This window comes from Notamacropus eugenii, chromosome 1, assembly GCF_028372415.1.
Source record: "Notamacropus eugenii isolate mMacEug1 chromosome 1, mMacEug1.pri_v2, whole genome shotgun sequence".
Lineage (NCBI taxonomy): Eukaryota > Metazoa > Chordata > Mammalia > Diprotodontia > Macropodidae > Notamacropus > Notamacropus eugenii.
In genome coordinates, this window is record NC_092872.1 from 132,800,257 (window position 1) to 132,824,672 (window position 24,416).

At 40.2% G+C, this 24,416-nt stretch overlaps 1 protein-coding gene across 4 annotated transcripts in view; it reads left to right on the forward strand.

Moving 5' to 3' along the window:
- Nucleotides 1-24,416, forward strand: part of PAQR5 (progestin and adipoQ receptor family member 5) — a 109,252-nt gene that overhangs the window by 64,348 nt on the left and 20,488 nt on the right. For all 4 annotated transcript variants that reach the window (XM_072615302.1, XM_072615320.1, XM_072615311.1 and 1 more), the window contains 2 exons: nt 1,623-1,828; nt 12,705-12,831. In XM_072615302.1, coding sequence (XP_072471403.1) covers nt 1,623-1,828; nt 12,705-12,831 — 333 coding nt within the window. The remainder of the gene's footprint in view (nt 1-1,622; nt 1,829-12,704; nt 12,832-24,416) is intronic.

Genomic DNA, 24,416 nt, shown 5'->3' on the forward strand with positions numbered 1-24,416 from the left:
CCATGTTGGTAGAATGGAATGGGAGATATCAATAACAAGTACCTGGAAGGAAATTTTAAATACTCTAAACCTGAACTAAGCTAACTGAAGCTTATGAGTCTACCCTCGTGAAATAGATCAGTAGTTCAGTTCAGCAAATGTTTACTATGTGTAAGGCACTGGGCTACATGCTCTGTCGGGAAGCTATATAGTTATATAGTTGTGTCAGTTTGCATGTTGACTACAGGGAGCAGGATGAAGGCAGGGGTATAAATAGTTGGAGAAGATACAGAGGAGGGAATGTTCACAGACTCAGGGACCAGAGTTTTGAAAAGAGAAATACTTCCCTTATTTGCCTTAAGTGGAGACAGTAGACGATCTTAGAAAAAGCATGAGACAAGTCTTGATGACCTTGGTTAATGGTGCAGGATGTGCCGCTAACTACCTGAGTGACGTAGAGTAATTCACTTCTGCTTTCTAGGGCTCAGTTTTGTCATCTGTAAAATGAAAGATATTCTTTCCCTTTCATAATAGGGGCTAACTTTAATAGCTAACATGTGCATGGAACTTTAAGGGTTGGCATAGTACTTTAATTTCTCATTTTGTATACACACAACCACCCTATGGAGTAGGTGCTTTTATTATACCCATTGTGCAGATGAGGAAATGACCTCCCAGGGTCACATAGCTAGTATGGCAGGATCTGGATTCATAATTTCCACACTATGCTACTTCTCTGTTTTAAGTGATTAAAGGAGCTGTCTTTGAGTAAGGGGGTGGAATTGAATCACAGTGACCTAACCCTAACCTATAAACTTATCAGAGCTGGGTGTAAACATGTGCCTGTTGTCTCCCCTCCCCAAACTGAGGGGACCCACATTTAAAATGGAGATGTGAGTAAATACAAACATAATGAATTTCTATAGGGTAGTGTATTGGGTTCATAGCCAAGCCAGTTACAAAGATTTCCTAGATAAAGATCTGTAAAACCCTCTAAAACATCATTACCAAAAAAAGCCTGTCACATCTTTTTCTCTAGAAATTTTAAAGAAAATGAGAGACAGCTTCTGAGGAAGAGTTTAAGGGGGTTTCTAGAAATGGAGGGATAGAAAAAAAATTCTTGAACTAGAACAATCATCCAGTCTAAATCCTTCATTTCATGGATAAGGAAATAGGCCTAGAAGGGTTAAACTGGATCATCCTAGCTATTTGCCAGTATTGGATCCTAGGATCCAATGATTATTGATTTAGAATTGGAAGGGACTTTGAGATTATCCATTCTAACCTTCCATCTGTTATTGATGAGGAAAAAGAAAACCAGACAGGTTTTCCAAGGCCTTGTCCAAGTATCATGGTGAAAATGTATATGTGAATCTCTCTTATATTAACTTTGTGTATCAGAGGTGCTGAAGTTCCAAAAACTGCTTCTTTTTTCTGACTCCTTCCCTCCTTCTTTGCCAACCACACTTTTCCGTCCAGAGTATGGTACTTTGATTAGTCACCAGAGGAAAACACATTGTAAAAAAATATCACCTTTTGTCCTAATCGAAGGAAAGGGAATTGGAAAGGTTGCCTTATATAATTTTGACTTAACATGGAGGAGGGAACCAACTGTATTGAAATACAGTTATCATGTGTTTCAGGTACTTCATGTGGAAGTTTATGGCCACTCTATACATGGTTGATTTCTGGAATGACAGCTACTCCTGGCCCCTGCTTGTCTACCTGATTACCAGCTTCATTTACCCTTTTGCCTCCAGCTGTGCCCATACTTTCAGCTCCATGTCCAAGAATGCCAGACACATATGTTACTTCCTGGATTATGGTGCAGTCAATCTCTTCAGTTTGGGTAAGTGTGGCTTCCCCCCTATCCTGTGATGGGCCACGTTGTTCAACTTCACTCAGCCTCAATCCCTTCTCCCAGAATAAGGGTATGATAATGCTTGCCCCCCACCAATGTCTTGGCAGAAATGAGAATAACACCTTACAACTGCATTAATGCTTGATTTATCCTTTGCAAAGTGCCTTTAAATCCATTATACTTTACAAAGTACTTTTCAGTACATTATCTTGTCAGGTCCTCACCACAAGACCTTCCCAGTTGATATATGAGGAACCTTGTAGGTTTTCGCAAAGGGGTGAATGACTGGTATAAGGGCTGCACATCTAGGGTGGTGGCAGAGTGCATACAGGTCAGAGCTGCCTTAGTTTTCTCATCTATAAAATAGCTAATACCTGTAGCCTCTGTCTCCAGAGTTGGGAGATTACAATGAGGTAATATATGTAAAGTGATTGGCACACTTTAAAATGCATATAAATATCAGCTAGGATTAGGAATAGATCATCTTTGTCATCAGTTATCATCATCATCTCCAGCACTGACATGTCATCATCTTCATTTTGCCTGTCCTTGAACTGCCAGGTTTCGAGTTTAAGCCTTTTAATTCTTGGTCCAGTGTCACGTTCACTACACCTTATTTTGTCTCCTTTGTATTTCTTTTTTTATGGTGCAGCCTGGAATAACTACTGGTTATTACCTCCCTTATGTACTTGTGCTCGACTTTGCATTATGTTTATTTGTGTAATACGAAGCACATCTGATAATTATTGTCCCCATTAGAGACTGTGAGTTGCTTAAGGACAAGGATTCTGTGAGAAGAGCATTGAGGTGGAGTCAGAAGGTCTAGATTCAGGATTTCACATCCCAACCCCAGCTTCCTCCTCTGTAAAATGGAGATCATACTTTACCTGCCTGGCAAGAGTTGTTCATAGGAAAAGCATTTTGCGAAGCTTAAAGCAGTAAATAATTTTGAGTTCCTATTTTATGTCATTCATGGCTCATAACAGGTGTTTGATAAAAAATGTGATGAATGAATGTAGCCCTTAAAATTTACTAATAGCATCCAGATAGGAGGAGAATCTCATGTTCTTCCATAGAATGAGGAATTACAGGATGAAATTTCATGAGTGTTTTGGAAAGAGTGTGTGGAAGCAGGGGGTCTCTGGTCACTCCACAACTTGGGGTAATGATGAGTTAGAAGACCTGGGTTTTAAATCCTGGTTTTACTACTCACCACTGTAGTGTCATCTTGGGCAAGTCACACTCTCTGGGCCTCAGTTTTCTTCTCTGTAAATGAGATGGATTAGACTTGATGATCTCTAAGGGCCTTTCTAGCTCTAACTTATAATTGTGTCAACCTTGCACAGCCCCTCCATTGTCCCCACTGGCAAGTGAGGATGCCTAAGCTGCTTGAAGGCAAGGGTATGAAATAGATGCTGTCCTGAGGTCCCTTATTGCCTATGTGACCTTGTGAAGGTCACTTACCTTCACTGGGCCTTAGTTTCTTCAATTGTTAAAAAAAGAAGGTTGGGCTAAATGACCTCTAAATTCCCTTCTAGTTCTAAAGCTGTTATCCTTTCAACTCCAGGATATAGGATTTTAAGGAATTTGAAGTCCTAAAAAACCCCAAAAACTTAAATCTTAGCCCAGCTGGCTCAGAGTAATCAAATTGTCCTATACAGCAGAGATGTTAAACAGAATGCTGCCCTTAACAGTCCCAGGTATGGCGTGAACTAGATTAAAATGTAATTGGAAAATATTTAACAAAATAAATAAAAATGCAATAGAACATAAGATGATGTGAATACATGATTTTTTATTCCTTGTTTCTATTTGATTTGATCCCATTGCTATACAGGATAGAACCTGGGCTAAAGCTTTTTTTTTTTTTAAATTAATTAATTAATTAATTTCACTTTTAACATTCATTTTCACAGAATTTTTGGGCTCCAAATTTTTTCCCCCCTTGTCCCCTCCCCCCACCCCAAAACACCGAGCATTCCAATTGTCCCCATCACCACTCCGCTCTCTCCTCCATCATTCCTCTCTGCCCTTGTCTCCATCCTCTCCTCTGTCCTGTTGGGCCAAATAACTTTCTATACCCCTTTACCTGTATTTCTTATTTCCTAGCGGCAAGAACAGTACTTGACAGTTATTCCTAAAACTTTGAGTTCCAACTTCTTTTCCTCCCTCCCTCCCCTCTCCCTCCCTTTGGAAGGCAAGCAATTCAATATAGGCCAAATCTGTGTAGTTTTGCAAATGACTTCCATAATAGTTGTGCTGTATAAGACTAACTACATTTCCCTCCATCCTATCCTGCTTCCAATTACTTCTATTCTCTCTTTTGATCCTGTCACTCCCTGTGAGTGTCGACCTCAAATTGTACCCTCCCCCCCATGCCCTCCCTTCCATCGTCCCCCCCACCCTGTTTATCCCCTTGTCCCCCACCTTCCTGTATTGTAAGATAGGTTTTCATACCAAAATGACTGTGCATTTTATTCCTTCCTTTAGTGGAATGTGATGAGAGTAAACTTCATATTTTTCTCTCACCTCCCCTCTTTTTCCCCAAACTAAAAAAATCTTTTGCTTGCCTCTTTTATGAGAGATAATTTGCCCCATTCCATTTCTCCCTTTCTCCTCCCATATATTTCTCTCTCACTGCTTGATTTCATTTTTTTTTAAGATATGATCCCATCCTATTCAATTCACTCTGAGCACTCTGTCTCTATGAGTGTGTGCGTGTGTGCATGTGTGTGTGTGTAATCCCACCAAGTACCCAGATACTGAATAGTTTCAAGAGTTACTAATATTGTTTTTCCATGTAGGGATGTAAACAGTTCAACTTTAGTAAGTCCCTTATGATTTCTCTTTGCTGTTTACCTTTTCATGCTTCTCTTCATTCTTGTGTTTGAAAGTCAAATTTTCTTTTCAGCTCTGGTCTTTTCATCAAGAATGCTTGAAAGTCCTCTATTTCATTGAAAGACCAATTTTTCCCCTGAAGTGTTATACTCAGTTTTGCTGGGTAGGTGATTCTTGGTTTTAGTCCTGGTTCCTTTGACTTCTGGAATATCCTATTCCATGCCCTTCAATCCCTTAATGTAGAAGCTGCTAGATCTTGTGTTATCCTGATTGTATTTCCACAATACTTGAATTGTTTCTTTCTAGCTGCTTGCAATATTTTCTCCTTGACCAGGGAATTCTGGAATTTGGCCACAATATTCCTAGGAGTTTCTCTTTTTGGATCTTTTTCAGGTGGTGATCGGTGGATTCTTTCAATATTTATTTTGCCCTCTGGTTCTAGAATATCAGGGCAGTTTTCCTTGATAATTTCATGAAAGATGATGTCTAGGCTCTTTTTTTGATCATGGCTTTCAGGTAGGCCCATAATTTTTAAATTGCCTCTCCTGGATCTATTTTCCAGGTCAGTTGTTTTTCCAATGAGATATTTCACATTATCTTCCATTTTTTCATTCTTTTGGTTTTGTTTTGTGATTTCTTGGTTTCTCATAAAGTCATTAGCCTCCATCTGTTCCATTCTAATTTTGAAAGAACTATTTTCTTCAGTGAGCTTTTGAATCTCCTTTTCCATTTGGCTAATTCTGCTTTTGAAAGCATTCTTCTCCTCATTGGCGTCTTGAACCTCCTTTGCCAATTGAGTTAGCCTATTTTTCAGGGTGTTATTTTCTTCAGCATTTTTTTGGGTCTCCTTTAGCAGGGTGCTGATCTGTTGTTCATACTTTGCTTGCAAGTCTTTTATTGCTCTTCCCAGTTTTTCCTCCACCTCTCTAACATAATTTTGAAAATTTTTTGAGCTCATCATGACCTTTTCCCAGAACTGATCCCATTGAGTGGGCTGGGATGTAGAAGCACTGACTTCTGTGTCTTTCCCTGATGGTGAGCACTGCTCTTCCTCATCAGAAGGGAGGGGAGGAGAAACCTGCTCACCAAGAAAGTAACCCTCTATAGTCTTGGTTTTTTTTCCTTTTCTGGGCATTTTCCCAGCCAGTGACTTGAGCTCTGAATATTCTCCTCACACCCACCTCGCCTCCGGATCCTCCCAGCCAGTGCTTGGGGTCTGAGGCTCAAATGCTGCTTCCCAGCCTCAGGGCTTTGGGCGGGGGCAGGGCTGCTATTCAGTGTGAGATTATGTTCAGGTGCTCAGGTGGGGGCAGGGCCGCCTCACGGGCTCAGTTCCCTCAGGGGGTTTATGCAGAGACCTTCAACAATGGAGCCAGGCTCCTGCCTGCTTGGGGAGCCCCGGTCTGCTCCCGCCTCCGCTGTTGCCTCCCGAGGGGGCCTGAGTATGGGGGCACCCCACTCCCCTCTCGACCCACCAAGGAGACCTTCTCACCGACCCCCATCACCTGTGGGTGGAGGGACCCGCGCGGCTGCTGGAGATCCCGTCCCTGAAGTCCGCTCAGATCTGCCCCTCTCGGTGCCAGGCTGGGGCAGGGCTGGGCTGGGCTCCACGTCCACAGTTCAACAGACCTTTTGCGAGAGGTTTGTAGGTCCCTCTGGAACAGAAATCTTATCCGCTCCGCTGTTATGTGGCTTTTCCTGCTCCTGAATTTATTGGCAGCTCTTTACTACAGATATTTCATGGGCTGTGGGTTCGGAGCTAGTGTATTTGTGTGTTTCTACTCCGCCATCTTGGCTCCGCCCTCCGCTAAAGCTTTTTTTAAAAAAAAAATTAAAAGCCTAAATCTGAGAAGGAAACCTGGCAAAATCACCTACTGTTTATGTTCCCACGTTCCCATAAACAGGATGTGATATAACAATGTCAGAAAGAGAACGGTCTTAAATAAAATCAATGAATACTAAAATAAAACTAAGTAAAGTAAAAATGAAATAAAAGCTTCAGTTGAAGGAATCTACACAAAGTTATTTGCCAACTATATGTGAAAACCTCTGCATTCCTTTTAAGGGACCTGCCTAAAGCTAACCTTCCTATTTTGGTGCCCTGAAAAGAATGCTGAATTTGGTATCAGTGAACCTGGGTTCAAATCCTACTTTGCTACTTACCACCTGCATGACCTTGGGCATATATCACTCATGCCTATGTTGCCTCAACAGTCAAATAAAGACCAGGAGTTACTAATCTTTTTTGTGCCATGGCAGCCTGATGAATCCTATGAGGATTACAAAGGAATCAACTGTATTGAAATACAGTTATCAAAAATTTTTTAAATTTTTAACACTTTGGTTAAATGCTTTTATTTTTTTTAAATTTAATTTATTTGTTTTCAGTTTTCAACAATCCTTTCCATAAGTCTTGAATTTTCTCCCCCTTCCTCTCTCCTTCCTCCCTGAAGTGGCATGCCATCTAATATGGTTTCCACACATATATTCTTTCTTTTTTTAAATTAATTTATTTTCAGTGTTCTACAATCGCTACCATATAATTTAGATTGTTTTCCCTCTCTTCCCCCCCCCCCCGAGACAGCATACAATTTTATATAAGTTCTACACATACATTCCTATTAAATACATTTTCACCATAGTCATGTTGCATAGAAGAATTAAAATGAATGGGAGAAATCATAAAACAAACTAAAATGTAATACAAAAGAAAATGATCTGGGGGTGGAGCCAAGATGGCGAAGTAGAAAGACGCACATACACTAGCTCCGAACACACAAACCACAGAACGGCTAGAGGGGACCAAGCCAGGGCGAATTCTGCACCCAGAGACCACGGAGTATTGGAGCGAGGGAGATTTCTGCTCCGGAGAGACCTGCGGACCTCTCGCGGGGGGTCCTTCGCGCCGCGGACTGGGCGCCGGGACGGGGAGCAGAGTGCGGCCCTGCCGCGGCCGCGTCACTGAGGGGAGGAGATCCGAGAGGGCTATGGGGACGGGATCTCCAGCGGCCACGCGGGTCCCCCCACCCACAGAGGGACCTGCAAACCTCTCACAAAAGGTCCGTCGCGCTGCAGACGCGGAGCCCAGCCTGGACCTGCGGCGGCCACGGCTCCGAGAGGCACAGATCTGAGAGGGCTCTGGAGGCGGGATCTTCAGCGGCAGCACGGGCCCCCCCACCAACAGGTGACTGACGGGGGTGGGTGAGAGAGTCTCTTTGGCGGGTTGAGAGGGGAGTGGGGTGCCCCCAAGGCTCGGGCCCCCCCGGGAGGTGGGGGCTGAGAGGCGGCTGCGGACTGGGTCTCCCCAAACGGGCAGGAGCCTGGATCCATTGTGGAAGGTCTGTGCATAAACCCCCAGAGGGAACTATGCCTGAGAGGCGGCCCTGCCTCTGACCACCTGAACTTAATTCTCACACTGAAAAGCAGCCCTGCGCCCGCCAAAAATCCTAAGGCGGGAAGCAGCATTTGAATCTCAGTCCCCAAACGCTGGCTGGAAGGATCAGGAGGCGAGGTGGGTGTGAGGAGAACATTCAGAGGTCAGCCCACTGGTTGGAGAAAATGCCAAGAAAAGGGAAAAGAAATAAAACTATTGAAGGGTACTTTCTTGGAGAACAGACATTTCCTCCCTTCCTTTCTGATGGGGAGGAACAATGCTTGCCATCAGGCAAAGACACAGAAATCGAGGATTCTGTGTCCCAGCCCACCCAATGGGCTCGGGCCATGGAAGAACTCAAGAGGAATTTTGAAAATCAAGTTAGAGAGGTGGAGGAAAGACTGGGAAGGGAAATGAGAGGGATGAGGGAGAAGCATGAAAAGCAGATCAGCTCCCTGCTAAAGGAGAACCAAAAAAATCTTGAAGAAATTGGCACCTTGAGAACTAGCCTAACTCAGCTGGCAAGGGAGGTGCAAGGGGCCAATGAGGAGAAGAATGCTTTCAAAAGCAGAATTAACCAAATGGAAAAGGAGATTCAAAAGCTCACTGAAGAAAATAGATCTTTCAAAACTGGAATGGTACGGATGGACGCTAAGGACTTTTCGAGAAAGACAGATATCTCAGAACATACCGCGCAGATTCGAAAAATGGAAGATAATGTGAAATATGTTATTGGAAAAACAACTGACCTAGAAAATAGAATCAGGAGAGACAATGTAAAAATTCTGGGACTACCTGAAAACCATGATCAAAAGAAGAGCCTGGACATCATCTTCCATGAAATTATCAAGGAAAACTGCCCTGAGATTCTAGAACCAGAAGGCAAAATAAATATTCAAGGAATCCGCAGAACACCATATGAAAGAGATCCAAAAAGAGAAACTCCTAGGAGCATTGTGGCCAAATTCCAGAATTCACAGGTGAAAGAGAAAATATTGCAAGCAGCTAGAAAGAAACAATTCAAGTATTGTGGAAATACAATCAGGATAGCACAAGATCTGGCACCCTCTACATTGAGGGATAGAAGGGAATGGAATAGGATATTCCAGAAGTCAAAAGAACTAGGACTGAAGCCAAGAATCACCTACCCAGCAAAACTGAGTATAATACTTCAGGAGAAAAAATGGTCTTTCAATGAAATAGAAGACTTTCAAATTTTCCTGATGAAAAGACCAGAGCTTGAAAGAAAATTTGACTTTCTAACACAAGAATGAAGAGAACCATGAAAAGGCGAACAGCAAAGAGAAATCATAAGGGACTTACTAAAGTTGAACTGTTTACATTCCTACATGGAAAGACAATATTTATAACTCTTGAAACATTTCAGTATCTGGGCACTGGGTGGGAGTACACACACACACACATGCACACACGCACACATACATAGAGACAGAGTGCACAGAGTGAATTGAAGAGGATGGGATCATATATTAAAAAAAAAATGAAATCAAGCAGTGAGAGAGAAATATTGGGAGGAGAAAGGGAGAAGTTATATGGGGCAAATTATCTCTCATAAAAGAGGCAAGCAAAAGACTTATTAGTGGTGGGATAAAGAGGGGAGGCAAGAGAAAAACATGAGGTCTACTCTCATCACATTCCACTAAAGGAAAGAATATAATGCACACTCATTTTGATAGGAAAACCTATCTCATTATACAGGAGAGTGGGGGACAGGGGCACAAGCAGGGTGGGGGGGAGGATGGAGGGGAGGGCATGGGGAGGAGAATGCAATACGAGGTCGACACTCATGGGGAGGGAAAGGACCATAAGAAAATAGAAGTAAAGGGGGACAGGATAGGATGGAGGGAAATATAATTAGTCCTATACAACACAACTAGTATGGAAATCATTTGCAAAACTAAACAGATATGGCCTATATTGAATTGCCTGTCTTTCAAGGGGAAGGGGTGGAGAGGGAGGGAGCTAAGGAGGTTAGAACTCAAAGTGTTAGGACAAAATGTAATGTTCTTACCACTGGGTAACAAGAAATACAGGTTAAGGGGTCAAGAAAGCTATCTGGTCCTACAAGACAAAAGAGAAGACGGAGACAAGGGCAGGGAGGGAGGATAGAGGAGAGAGCAGATAGGTCACAGGGGCAATTAGAAAGCTCGGGTTTGGGGGGGGGAGGGGATAAAAGGGGAGAAAATTTGTAACCCAAAATTGTGTGAAAATAAATGTTAAAAATTAATAAAAAAAAAATGATCTGCTATATTCTGTGATTGAATTCCATGGTTCTTTCTCTGGATGTGGAAGGCATTTTGCCTTGAAAGACCATTGGGAATTTTTTAAGTCTCTGCATTGCAATGAAGTTCTAAGTCTACCAGAAAACCTCTCACACTGTGGTTGTTGCTGTGTACAAAGTTCTCCTGGTTCTGCTCCTTTCACTCAGCATCAGTTCATATAAGTCCTTCCAGGCCTCTCTGAAGTCTTCCCGTTCATCATTTCTTATAGCACAATTACATTATATCCATTACATTCATATACCATAATTTATTGAGCCATTCCCCAATTGATGGGCATCCCCTTGATTTCCAGTTTTTGGCCACCACAAAGAGAGTTGCTATAACCATTTTTGTACATGTGGGACCCTTTCCCATTTTTATGATCTCTTGGGGATACAATCCTAGAAGCAGTATTGCTGGGTCAAAGGGTATGCACATTTTTGTAGCCCTTTGGGCAGAGTTCCAAATTGCTCTCCAGAAGGGTTAGATCAGTTCATAGCTACACCAACAATTCAAAATATTTTTAAAAACAGGTTCACGGACCCCAAGTTAAGAACCTCTGGACTAGTTGACTTTGAAGTTACTTTCTAGATCTTATCTGTCATCTTATGGTTCTTTATAATGTTGTGCTTCAGTTAATCAGCAGCTAGGTTGCACAGTGGTTAGAGCTCTGGGCCTGGAATCAGGAAGACTCATCTTCTTGAGTTCAAATCTGGCCTCAGACACTTACTAGCTGTGTGACCCTGGGCAAGTCACTTAAGCCTCTTTGCCTTTCCTCATCTGTAAAATGAGCTGGAGAAGGAAATGGCAAACCATTGCCATATCTTTGCCAAAAAAACCCTAATGGGTACACAGAGAGTTGGACAGGACTGAAATGACTGAACAAACATATCAATAACAACACAGTCAATCAACATGTATTGAGCACCTATTACATGTTTATCATTGTTATGGGTGTTGTGGGGAATGTGAAATAGACTAACACAGAGACCATCCTCTGAAAGAACTTACAAACTAGGTAGGGAGAGAAGACACATATATGTTAAATAAAGGACAATAAAGCATATTCTAAGCCTATTTATATGGTACAGAGGACAAGGAAGGACTGTGGGAATTCAGGAGGAAGAAGAGATCACTGTGGTCTGAAGTAGAAATATAAATTTCAGGGAAAAAGTGGGACACACATCAAAATTAGATGTATTATCTACTGTGTTGTATCAGTAAGGACCCCAACATACACAGGGGTACCTGTAGGAACCAACACAGTTTCTTAGATCTGCATTCATAAAAGGAAAGGCAACTTTCGAGGGGTTAGCAATCACTTTAATCAAGCATATGTATCAATCCTTTAACCAAAAATATATATCATTCACCTGGCTCAGGGGAATCAGTACCCTGAACTACAAAGAAAATACAGAGAAATTAAAGATCAGCAGACATGGCTTCCTCTCCCAACTGTCTTGACCATAGTTACTAGAAAGGGAAGCAATGACATCTGGGTTTTCAAAGCTGGGGGCTCCTTAAAGTGTCTTCTCAGAGTCTTCGTCTGGCCAAACAAACACTTCCAGTCAGTAAGCCCCAAAGTAAAACCTCACCCTCATAGTTTTTATATACTTTTTAGAGTGAGAGGGCATCACATCCCTTGAGAACCATGCCCCAGTAACAAAAGGCATGGACCTTCCTACAAATCTTCCCAGACCTGACAATGAGTGGGAAAGATTCTCCTTAGTCATATTCAAATAGAGGCATTTTACTTCTTGATTATACCAAAACAAAAACAGCAAAAGATCCTATTTTACTTGTCATTACACGTGTGCAAGGCAATGTGCTGCTCATGTGTTATGGGGAATTCAAAGAAACACTTGAAAAGGGCATTGCCCCCAAGGAATCTTTGGTAAAGCAGAATGGGAGTGAGAGGAGAGGTGGAAAGAAGTTGTGTATGGAAAGATTGGCAATACAAGGTATTGTGTGGGAAACAACTTAGGAATAGTACAGACAAGGAGTGCTATAGGACTTGACCTGGGACTTGAAGGAGGGGGAAAAGGAACTTTAGGAGTTTGAAAAGAACATGTATAAAGGCAGGAGAGATGGGAACAACAATCATCCTAGGAAATCAGATCCCACTGAATTTAGGCTCCTTTTCCAAGGTTCCTTTAACATTCTATATCATTCTCAGAGTTCAGAGGAGGGAAAGACCACTATAGGCTGGCATAGTCAAACAGTGCTTCATGAAAGTGGAAAGAAGTAGAGGGATGATTTGATTAAGTTAATGAGTGAGTGCTACTTTCCCATGAAATTGCATAATATGAATTTTTCACTTTCCAAAAACCTTCACTAGACTCATCTATGTACCTACCACTTGCATCAACAGGTTCTGCCATAGCCTATTCTGCATACACATTCCCTGCCATTTTGGTGCGTACCACCTTCCATCACTACTTTGTGTCCCTGGCGGTGCTGAATACCATTTTAAGCATCGGACTTTCCTGCTACTCCAGGTATTGTTGGTATCCTTTTTCTTTGCGGGGGGGGGAGGGGGGGCATTGGCTGCTGTACAGCTATTAACTGGTTTGAAAGAAGAGCAAAAAAGGAGAAGCAGATAATGGGTCTTACTCGTGGAATGCCTAAATTGTTGTGCTAGAGCCCTGGAGGAGGGGGCACAGGAAGACTCTTACAGTGGGAAGGCAGAGTAATGCACTGGATTTGGAGTTGGAGGAGCCGAGTTCAAATTTCATCTTCACTACTTACTGCCTATATGACCTTGAGTAAGAAGACACTTAACCTCTTTGGGCTTCAGTTTCTTTATCTGTAAAATAAAGGGGTTAAATGTCTGAAAACCTTTCCAGGTCTAAGTCTTTGATGGGAAGTATAGGTGTGAGGTCAAACAACAGATCTACTTAACTTGAACGTGGCAGGCTGATATCCGTGTTGAATTAGACTTCCATTGATTTCCAGTGCCCCATCTTGCCCTGTTCTCTACCTAGTCTGGAACTCCATGTAAGAACCCTTCCTTTTGCCTGTAATGTCATGTACAGACAGTATAGGGCATACAGTAGGTAGCTTACTGGCCTTGGAATCATGAAAACTTGCCTTCAAATCCTGCCTCTGACAATTACTAGATACGTGGTCCTGGGCAAGTCACTAAACCTCTGGTATTCTTCAGGTAACTCTTTAGGAATCATTTACTAAGTCACAGACTGGTTCTAACGTGTAGTTACCATTTGGAGTAACTTGGGGATTTCCCCACAGACACTTAAGTATTTATGTACCATTCTCTATATTACTATATAGGACCCCACATAAAATTGTGAGGGAGTGGGGAATTCTTGTCACATTTTTTTTAATATTCCAGCACCAAATTTTGTTTTCCATGAAGAGGAAGTCTGATGCAGTGGAAATAGTGCTTTATTTGACATCCTGAACTGAACTTGAGGTCACCAGATCAGATTTCAAAGCCCAGATCTGTCATTTATCACTTGTGTGAGCTTAGGGGAAAAAAAAATCACTTTTCCTTTCTAGGTCTCAGTTTCTTCACTATAAAATGATGGGACTGAAGTAGATGACATTTCAGGACCTTTTTAGCACTAGAAATCGGTGGTAGGATCTATAATACTAAGAGTAGGTCTTGGAGTCAAAAGAGCTGGGTTCAAGTTCTGTTTCTAGCACAGATGCCTCTGTGACTCTAGGTAGGCCCATGATAAAAAATGGCTAATGGTACTAATGTTAATAAAATCATTAATAAGTTAAACCTTTTTTGGGACTAGGCAGAAGGTATGTGACTTTTGTATACTTGATGGACTGGTTTTTGGAAAAAGCACTCTGATTTTTGGATAGCCTTGAGATTCGTGTCACAATATGTGTCCTCCTTACTGCCCTGAGCTAATATTGTTTCTGTCTTCTGTAAGTCAATATCTTTTGGCTTAAATATCCCCTCTTAATTTCTCTGTGTAAAGATGCTATGTAAAGATTTACAAGTCGCTGTGTCCTCTTGAAAATATCCCTAGTCAGCCTCTTTTTTCCCCCTTTAACATCCTAGAGTGCACAGTGCTCCCACAAAAAAAGTCTTTTAGGAAATAAGGAATGTTAAAAAATGATGATCCATCCTGGCTATAAATAAAATAACCTATTAAGGTATTTTCTCCTCCCCCCATCTTCTCAAGGATCTCAGTCAAATCAATCACCAAGCATTTATTAAGAATCCACCATATGTCAGGCACTGAGTATGCTAAATGTTGGGAATCAAAAGGCCAAAAATAAAATCACTGCCCCTAAGGAAGAGCAAATCATTCTGTTGGAGAAAACAGGTTGTACTCACTTAAGGATGTGTAAAAATAAATAGAAGTATACAAAATAAAAAGAAGTCCTGGTTAGCTAAAAGAGATGGGAACCCATTCTTAAAAATACTCTGCCTTCAAGAAGCTTGCAGCTCAGTTGAAGAAATAAAAATACAAAAAAAAGTTAATAAGGATAATAACAGCAAAAAATGTCACTGAGGCAATGCATGATTAATATCAAATGAGTGACACAGACAGTGTAGTGTAATCCAAGCAATACTAGACTGGGAGTTGAGAGGCTGGCTTCTAGTCCTAGGTTGGACCATAAAACTGGATTTCAGTGTCTTCATCTGTAAAAGAAGAGACTGAACTAAGTTATTTACGTGATCCCTTTAGCATTCTATATCATTCTCAGAATTCAAAGAATGCTTCATGGAGGTGGAAAGAGGTAGGGGGAAGATTTGATTTATTTAAGTTAATGACTGAATGCTATGAAATTGCATGACAATGAATTTTTAATTTTCCAAAAATAAGAAAAGTTTTGTAGACTTTTTATAATTCACCAACAAACCACCAGGTTATATTATTTCCACCTTCATTCTGACTGGGAATGGGTCAGCTGGCCTTCAGTTTTCAGAACTTTTTTTTTTTGAGGAGAGATTGGTTTGACATGTTAATATCTTTTCAAAAACAGTGCTTGGCAAAGGTGCTTTGGTGTCCAGCCCAGGAATCCTCTTGAGAGCTTGAGTTTTCTGTAAATACCCCCAAGTCAAATTGAATAGTGTATTTCTATTAACTTACTGGGCAGATCCATGTTAGCTCCCAGCAGCCTCAGCTTACCTTTGTTGCTCTATTTCTTTTTTGTCTTAAGCAACAGAAGAGGCCAAACTGAGTCAGAAAAGTAGTGGACTGTGCCAAAGGTGACAGAAAAGGAGAACTTGGAAATGCTGAGCGCAGAATAGGCCCGCAAAGCCATGATTTTGTGAACTTTCAAGGATATGAATATTCTTGGAATTCAAGCAAGGAGCTTATTTTTGTTGTTTTAGACTGTCCCTATTTCTTCTTCATTTCTTTTCCTTCCCTTTCTGTGTTTATCACTGTCTCCTATTATTCTTTCGATATTTTGTTTTCCATCTTTCTTCACGTTTTCATTCCATTTTTTTTTTCTGAGACAGAGAATATCAGGTAAAGTCCCTGGAGGGTATATTGGTGAAAAGAATAGGAGGATTAGGAGTCAGTAGGTTCAGCACCGATGGAGCCACCTTCCTCATTTTACAGATGAGAGAACTGAGGCCCAGAGAGATCCAGTGACCCACTAAAGCTTATTCTGTAAAATGAGGGAGGTGGCTTAGATGACTCTGAGGTGCCTTCTAGCTCTAATATTCTATGAATCTAATGTTTGTCAAAGACTTTTTATTCATATGGTCTTTCTCTTCCTTTCTTGCAATTTCTCAGTTCTCTGTTTGTAGAATGGTCAATAGAAAGTTGAGAGAAACAACTTCAGCTTCCCTGAAGGGAATAAAAAATAGTGCCATTATTTTTTCCCCTTCAAATGATTAAAAACTTGCCAGTTTTCAGTGAAAGAAATCCAAGCTATGAAGAAATCAATATAAAAAATGTTCTAAATCATTAACAGAGAAATGCAACTGTTGAGGTTCCATCTCATATCAGGAAAATTCCATTTGTGGGAAGGGCTATGGGAAAATGGCATAATAACATAGTGCAGTCATTCTAGAAATTAATTTGGAGCTATGCCCCCAAAGTCACTCAACTGTGCTTATCCTTTGACTAGTGGTACCACTTACCTCAAAAAATACTAGCTTTTTATTATAGAAAAGAACTAGAAACGAAGGGGTGCCCATCAGTTGGGGAATGGCTGAACACATTATGGTAAATGAATGTAATCTATCAATCAATAAACATTTATTAAGGACTTAGTATGTGCCAGGCACTGTGCTAAGTGCTAGGGACAAAAGAGGGACAAAAGATAGTCCCTGCCCTCAAGGAGCTCACAATATATATACAAACAAGCTATATAGAGGATAAATGGGAAATAATGAACAGAGAGAAGGTGTTAGAATTAAGAGGGGTTGGGAGAGGCTTCCTGTAAAGAAAGGGAGTTGAGACTTCAGGAAGTCAGGGAAGGCAACAGGTAGAACTGAGGAGGTAAAACATGCCAGGCATGGAAGACAGCTAGAGAAAATTCCTAGAGCCAAGATATGGAGTGTCTTACTTATGGAATAATCAGAAAGCCAATGCCCCAAAGAATGCGTCAGGAAGTAAGGTGTGAGAAGCTTACAAAGGTAGGAGGGGGCTATGTTATAAAGGGCTTTGAATGTCAAACAGAAGATTCTGTATTTGATCCTGGAGGCAATAGAGAACCACTGGAGTTTATTGAAGGAGAGTGTGTGTGTGTGCGCGCGCGCATGTGTCTGTGTGTGTGTGTGTGTGTGTGTGTGTGTGTGTGTGTGTGTGTGTGTGTGTGGCATGACTGGACCTGTGCTTTAGGAAAATCATTTTGGTGGCTGAATGGACAATGTTTTAGAGTGGGAAGATACTTGAGGCAGATAGACCCACCAACACGCTGAGATGATGAGGGGATGAAGGCCTTCACCAGAGTGGTAGCAGTGTTAGAATACAAAAAGGGGCCATATTCAAGAGATTCACAAAGATGAAATCAGCAGTCTTTGGTAACAGATTGGATGTGGGACAGATGGTGAGAGACGTGAGTTGAGAATGACTCCTAGGTTGCAAGACTGAAGGAGTAGGAGGATGGTGTTGTCCTCTACAATAAGGGGGAAGTTAGGAGACATTTTGGACATATTTAGTTTAAGATATTTATTGGACATCCAGTTTAAGATGTCTGAAAAACAGTTGGAGATACAAGACTGGAGGTCAGCAGAGAAGGTGGGGCAGAGTGGGTAGATTTGAGAATCATCAGCTGAGAGATGGTAATTAAATTGATGGGAGCTAATGAGATCATCAAGTAAGGTAGTATAAAGATAATGGAATATTACATCATAGGATGAAAATCCTTCAGAAAATCTGGGGAAGACCTGTATGAACTGATATAGAATGAAGTGAGAAGCATCAGGAGAATACCTTCTATGATGGATGACAACCTTGTAAAGAGAAATAACTTTGAAAGACTTAAAAATTCTGATCAGTTCTCAATGTTCAATTATGATTTCAGAGAGCTAATGATGAAACACGCTAACAACCTCCTGTCAAAGAAGTGATGGCCCTCTGGTCCAGAATAAGACATACATTTTTGGGTATAGCTAATATGGGAATTTCTTTGGCTTAGCTATGCATACATGTTACAAGGTTTTCCATTTCTTTTTTCTTTTCAATTTAACGGTGGTGAGGGTCTGAGATAGGGTACCCTGATGCCCCAACAAAAAAGAAAAGTGTATTTGAAGCAATTAAAAATACATATAGAAGAGACCAGACCAAATGCCAGAAAGAATTAGACTAAAACCAAACAGCTTTGAAAATTACATGCTGAATTTATTATGTTTTAAAAGAAAAGCAAATTGTATACAATTACAATTTTATGTGAAGTCCTTTTTTTCTACTCTGTGTAGATTATTTTATTTGTTACGTTTAAGAATAAAAAATTTAAATTTAAGCAAGCAATGAAAATTATTAAACTATGAAAAGTTTACTTATCAGCAAGTAAAAAAAACCACAGGTCATCTATTACAGTGTATATCATTAAGGGCTAATCCTAGCTCTGTGATTCAGCACTATGTGATACCTACTGAGTCACCGAGCCACTTTGGGCCCTCAGTTTCCTCATCTGCAAAATTTGAGGAAATTGGATGACATCCTTAACAATTTTAAATTTATGCTCCTCTAATAAAACAGAGCCAAATATTTAATCTCTCTGGTAGGAAATGACCAGCTGAAAAGAAGAGCTCTGGAGTTGGTGGGGGAACTGTATGCATTCATTGCTCTTAACCATTTTTCTTTACTAAACTCTATTATCTTGTGCTTGTGAGTATTTGTTATTTCATCTTAATGAGTGATTTGGATGTTTTTAGGGCTTAAGGGGGTCAAAGAGATTCAAAGAATTTCTGTTTAAAGATGTACTCCCCCCCAAAAAAATCCATCTATAAAAATTGGTAATCAAGCTCAGCTTTTCTCCCTCTCACTTAGATAAGGGAGCACTGATAGTTCAAAAGACATGAAAGGTGATGGGAAGGGTGCTGGGTTTGGAGTCAGAGGATCTAATTTTGAAGCCTGGCTAACGTACTTACTACCTATGTGACCTTGGGCAAGTCTCTTGATTTCTCTAGGACTTAGTTTGCTTTTGATATAATGAATTGGATTAAATTATTTCTACTGCCTCTTCCAACTCTAAAACTATGATGCATATCCTAGAGCATGAATACTACATGGACTTGTATCAGTAAGCACCCCAACATACACAGAGGAACCTGTGTTCACAGGTTCTTAGATCTACATTTATAAAAGGAAAGGCAATTTTTGAGGGGTCAACAATCACTTTAATCAAGCACATGTATCATTCACTTAATTCAGGAGATAAAGTCAGCACCCTGAACTTCAGAGAAAATGCAGAGAAATCAAAATCAACAGACAGGCTTCCAAGTGTCTGACATACATCACAGATCAACAGATAACTGTCTGACCATATATACATAGTTACCAGAGAAGGAAGCACCAACATCTGGGTTTTCAAAGCCATTGAGCTGCTTAGTGGCTTCCCAGAGTCTCATCAGGCATAGAAACCTTCTTCCAAAAACTAAACCCCAAAATAAAACCTCAGAGTCTTTATACACTTTTTAGATCTAAAGGGACTCACAACCCTTGAGAATCAATGGCTCATTAACAAAAGGTGTGGACCTTCCTACAAATCTTCTCAGGCCCATTGATGGGTGGGGAAGATCTTCTTTAATCACATTATTCAATCAGAGGTACTTGATGATACTAAAACAAAAACAAAAAACTGAATTTGTTTTATGTAGTATATTCTTGCTAATGAGATCAACAAAGCATCCTTCCTATGAGCTATCTGTTGGAACATGAAATAAATATGAACCCCTTTCTTGGAATAGTATTAGTTAAAATGAAGCATTATCTGTAATTAACAAAGATCTCCATGGGACAGAAAGGTTTTGGGTTGTTGTTTTTTTTTTTAAGATTTAGTGGCCCACATATTTCAGGAAGTGTGGTTTCATATTCTAAAATAACATTATAATAAGATATGGATGTGTATAGCCTCCTGGTGTTTCTTGTCATAAAATTTTACCTGTAGCATATTTAACAATGGGATTCTTAAAGGTAAAACTGACTCTTTGGAACTCCTCTATCCTTTTGTTTGTTGTTGTTGTTTTTTTTTTAATTCTGTGGTTTTTTTAGATTACCAGGCTCTTAAAGGGCAGAGAGTTGTTTTGCTGTCCTGAAAATGGCCCTTAGATATCCTGCTACTTTGCTGGGATTTGGGCCCCAGCTGCTTCTATAAATGTGGAGGTTGAACTATGGGATTCTTTTTTTTCCTTAATAATTTATTTTTTCCCCAATGACATGTAAAGATAGTTTTCAACATTCATTTTTGTAAAATTTTGAGTTCCAAATTTTTCTCCCTTCTTTCCTCCTTCTCCTAGTTCCTCCTCTCCAAGCAATTTGATAATTATACGTGTACAATCATGTTAAACATATTCTCACCTCAGTGATGTTGTGAAAGAAGAATCAGAATAAAAGGGAAAAGCCATAAGAAAGAGAAAAAAAAGAGAAAATAGTGTGCTTTGATCTGCATTCAGATTCCATAGTTCTTTCTCAGGATGTGGTTACCATATTTCATCATGAGTCTTGGAATTGTCTTGGATCACTGCATTGCTGGGAAGACCTAAATCTATCAAAGTTGATCATCGCACAATGTTGCTTTAACTGTGTACAGTGATCTCCTGGTTCTGCTCACTTCATTAAGAATCAATTCATGTAAGGCTTTCCAGGTTTTTCTGAAATTTGCCTGCTCATCATTTCTTATAGCAAAATAGTATTTCATTACATTCATATACCACAACTAGTTTAGCCATTCCGCAGCTGATGGGCTTCCCCTCAATTTCCAATTCTTTGCCACCATAAAAAGAATTGCTATAAATATTTTTGTGCATGTGGGTCCTTTTCTCATTTTTATGATCTCTTTGGGATATAGGGTAGTGGTATTGCTAAATCAAAGGGTATGCACAGTTTTATAGTCCTTTAGGTACAAGAACTAGATGATTCTTAACGTCTCTTTTGGATCTGATGTTCTGTGATGACAAAACAAGTTGTAAAGTGAGACCTCCCTCCCAGCCCTGCCTTGATCATCCTAACTTCTCCCCACCTCCTCAGCAGGGAAAGAGAAGTGGTCTCTTGGAGATTGGCAATGTAGTTGTTAAGTATTTTTCTCTGCCCAGGTTCCACCTCTCCTTCTTCCCTCTATTGCTGTCTCTTTCCTCTTTTTCTTTCCTTTTAGGTTCAGCTTTGCAGCTGAAGATCATGATTCTACTCACCTTTACAGAAGCACTTAATCGAGGCCACCTTCCACAACGGGTGAAATATTGATTAAAATCCCAGGAAATCCATAGTTTTGTGAATGGCCACCAAAGTTCTTTCTTTCTGTGTAAGTGGCCAAGTCACCATCCTGTCCCTGGAGTGAAGGAGCAGGGACCACAGAAAATAACATAAAAGCTTTTTTCTGACTATGATTCTATGATTTTGTCATCTTGGAAATAAGAGTTATAGCAAGGCAAGGAGAAAATGTAGAGCAAAATTTCTAGTTATTAGGTTGGTTCAAGTGGATCTTAACTATGCCCGAAGGCAATGAAGCATGTGTATTGATTTGTGTGACAGGGCAGATGATCAACATTTGAATTCTTCTCCCATTGTAGAAGGTCCCCTTATGGAGCAGGGACTCCTTATGGCCCATTTTCCTGCATTCAGTCTACTTAGTGATCTGGTGTCATGGGTGGGTCCCACCTGAGGCAGTAGGTGATCAGGATGATGGAAAAAAAAATTTAACAGGATCAGCTCAAGGAAATGTGGATATTTAGCTTAGAGAAGCTTGGGGGGACAGATATGATAGCTCTCCTTTCCAGGAGGGCTGACATGTGGAACAGGGTGGAAAATAGATTTGTGTCCAAAAGTCAAATAGGCTGCCACTTTGGGTAAGGGGTCCTTCCTTCACTTTAAGTGAAGTCTAAATTGTTGTTTGTCCTTCGTTCTCAAAGAGGACTAATGATATCAGGAAGGTAGTGTCTTGGAATGCAAGTGAATTGGATTTAAGTGAAGCAGGGCTGTGCAAAGTCACCAGCCTCACTCTCCTCCTGAGCCATCTGGGTCCAGTGGAAAGACATAGATTTTAGGAGCAGCTAGTGGAAAGAGTGCAAAGAGCACTAGACCTGAGTCAGAGGACTCCTATTCATGAGCTCAAATCTAACCTTAGACACTTAATAGCTGACCCTGGGCAAGAATGCTGAATGTTGTAGAGGGAATTGCTAATTAGGTACAGATTGAACTAGATGGTCCCTAATAAGTCTGAGATTCTATCATAAAAGAAGTATTGAACTAGGAATTAGATTTGTGTTCTAATCCCATTAACCAGGACAATGGAAGGTAGGCCATCCAGTTTTCTCATCTATAAAATGAGTGGAATTAACTAGATTAACTAGATCTCCTCAAATTCTGACATTCATGACTTCTTTGTGCTATATATAGCCTTATGTATTTACCATGGGCTAGCTAATCTAATAGAAAGTCTTTCAGAATCTGATGCTAGCCAGATTTCAAAATAATGTAATCCAATTGGACTCCACTGTAAGTCACATTCTGAGTCACATGACTGACTCTTGTGGTACTTTGTAAACATTAACTGATTAAAATTTTCTTATACATGAAGGGGTAGTGAAGGACATCCATCCCTTTTCAGGATGACAGAAGCAGTATTGCTGCCCAGGAGACAACAGGCATTAATTAGTAGAAAAAGCAGTGATCTTGGAGATAGAAGAGACCTAGGTCTGTGTTCTGTAGGTAGCATTGTACAGTGTAAAGAAGGACCTTAGGCAAATCATGTAATTTCCCTGGGCCTCAGTTTATTCATCTGTAAAATGAGGCCCCTTTTAGCTCTAGATTTATGATTCTATGCCACTTAACCTCTTGCTCCAATATTTATTATCCCTGTGAGCCTAGAAAAATCATCCTTTATGAGCTTCAACTTTTTTCATCTGTAAAGTTGCAACAGCATGCAGTATTTACATTTCTTCACACAATTGCTGGGGGAAAAAACACTTGCAAAATTAGAGATACTATAAAAGTGTCTGGTAACCCCTGAAAAGGTTTCTAGTTCATGAGAATTCTTTAATTATACTTTACCAGTATCCTCTGTGTTTTAAGTATGAAAACAGGGCAATGAATAGGATAAAAATGGAAAAGATTTGTAAAGACTACTATAAAAAACTGCTTTCACTGTTAAGGACACCAGAGCCACCACACTTGAACTTTAATACTACAGTTGCAGATGCTCTTATGAGAGTTACAAATAACTGAGGAGAATAAAGATGTAAAAAACTGCTGTATTGGACCAAGTCTATACAGTGTGCTGGAGGAGACACAATTGTGAGAATGCTGAGGGGTCAGCATACAAAGTATCTGAAGTGGGGGAGGAGATACCAGAAGTGTGTGAAAAAAACATCACACCTTGATTATATATGTATATATATATATTTTTAAAGTGATCAAGAAAATGTCAGCTACTGCCTTATATATGCCTAGTAGTCTACTATCTATTCAAAATTTTATGTATTCTCAAGGAGAATATTCGTAAAGGAGAGTATTCGTAAAGAACAAGAAAACTTTCACAAGCAATATTCAACAATGGACTGTAGCTTTACAATTTCATAATTGACTGAAAGCTGTAGATAATACCACATCCCATTTGCCTATTTTTTGTTGATTTGGGAGAGAAAAATGCAGTCTTAAAAACAAATGTTAAACATTAAAATCATTCAAGATTACTTGAAAGACGTAACAGAAATAATCCTGTTCAACAATCCACAGATCATAAACATTAGGCAAGGCTAAAACAGAGAGATATATGCTTGCCAAACATATGTGCTTCTGGGATCAAGGAGATCCAACAATGAATCCAAGCTGAAGAGGGATTCTTTGTGGATGGTGAGGTCCTTCAGTTTTGCCTGTTTGCACATGATGTGCTGGTTGCATGAAGCCCAAGAACACTGGAGAGCCTTATAAAAGACATTCTTAGCCTCTCAAAAGGTTGAGACCTGGTCACATAAGAAAGAGCAAGTGGAGCAATTTTATCACTTGGATTTTATTGCCTTTTATTGTGTGTTGCCTAGATTATGACATACATTTGAACAAATAAACCATCAGTTTGTACATACACACACACACACATATGGAATAAACAGTACAGATGGATAAGTTGGGCTCAAAGTTGAACAGGAAGAATAAAACTTGATTGTCTTCAGAAAATATTTAAAAAAAAAGGCCCATCTTTTTTTAAAGCCAACATCTATCTGTGTGGCTGTATGGCAGTAGAATATAAAAGGCATGAAATATAAAAGTCTCAAAAGAATTAAAAAGGAGTATTACATGGAGGACAATGGAAAGCTACATAGTGGATATGAACAGCCTGCAACATGCAACTAATGGGGACCTTTGGAGAAAAAGAATAAAGGATGTTGCGAGGGACATGTATGGTCAATTGATCAACAAATAAGTGAAAAGCACCTAAGAATGATAGGAAAAGAACTGGACTGGTCATATGGCAAGGGTGAGGG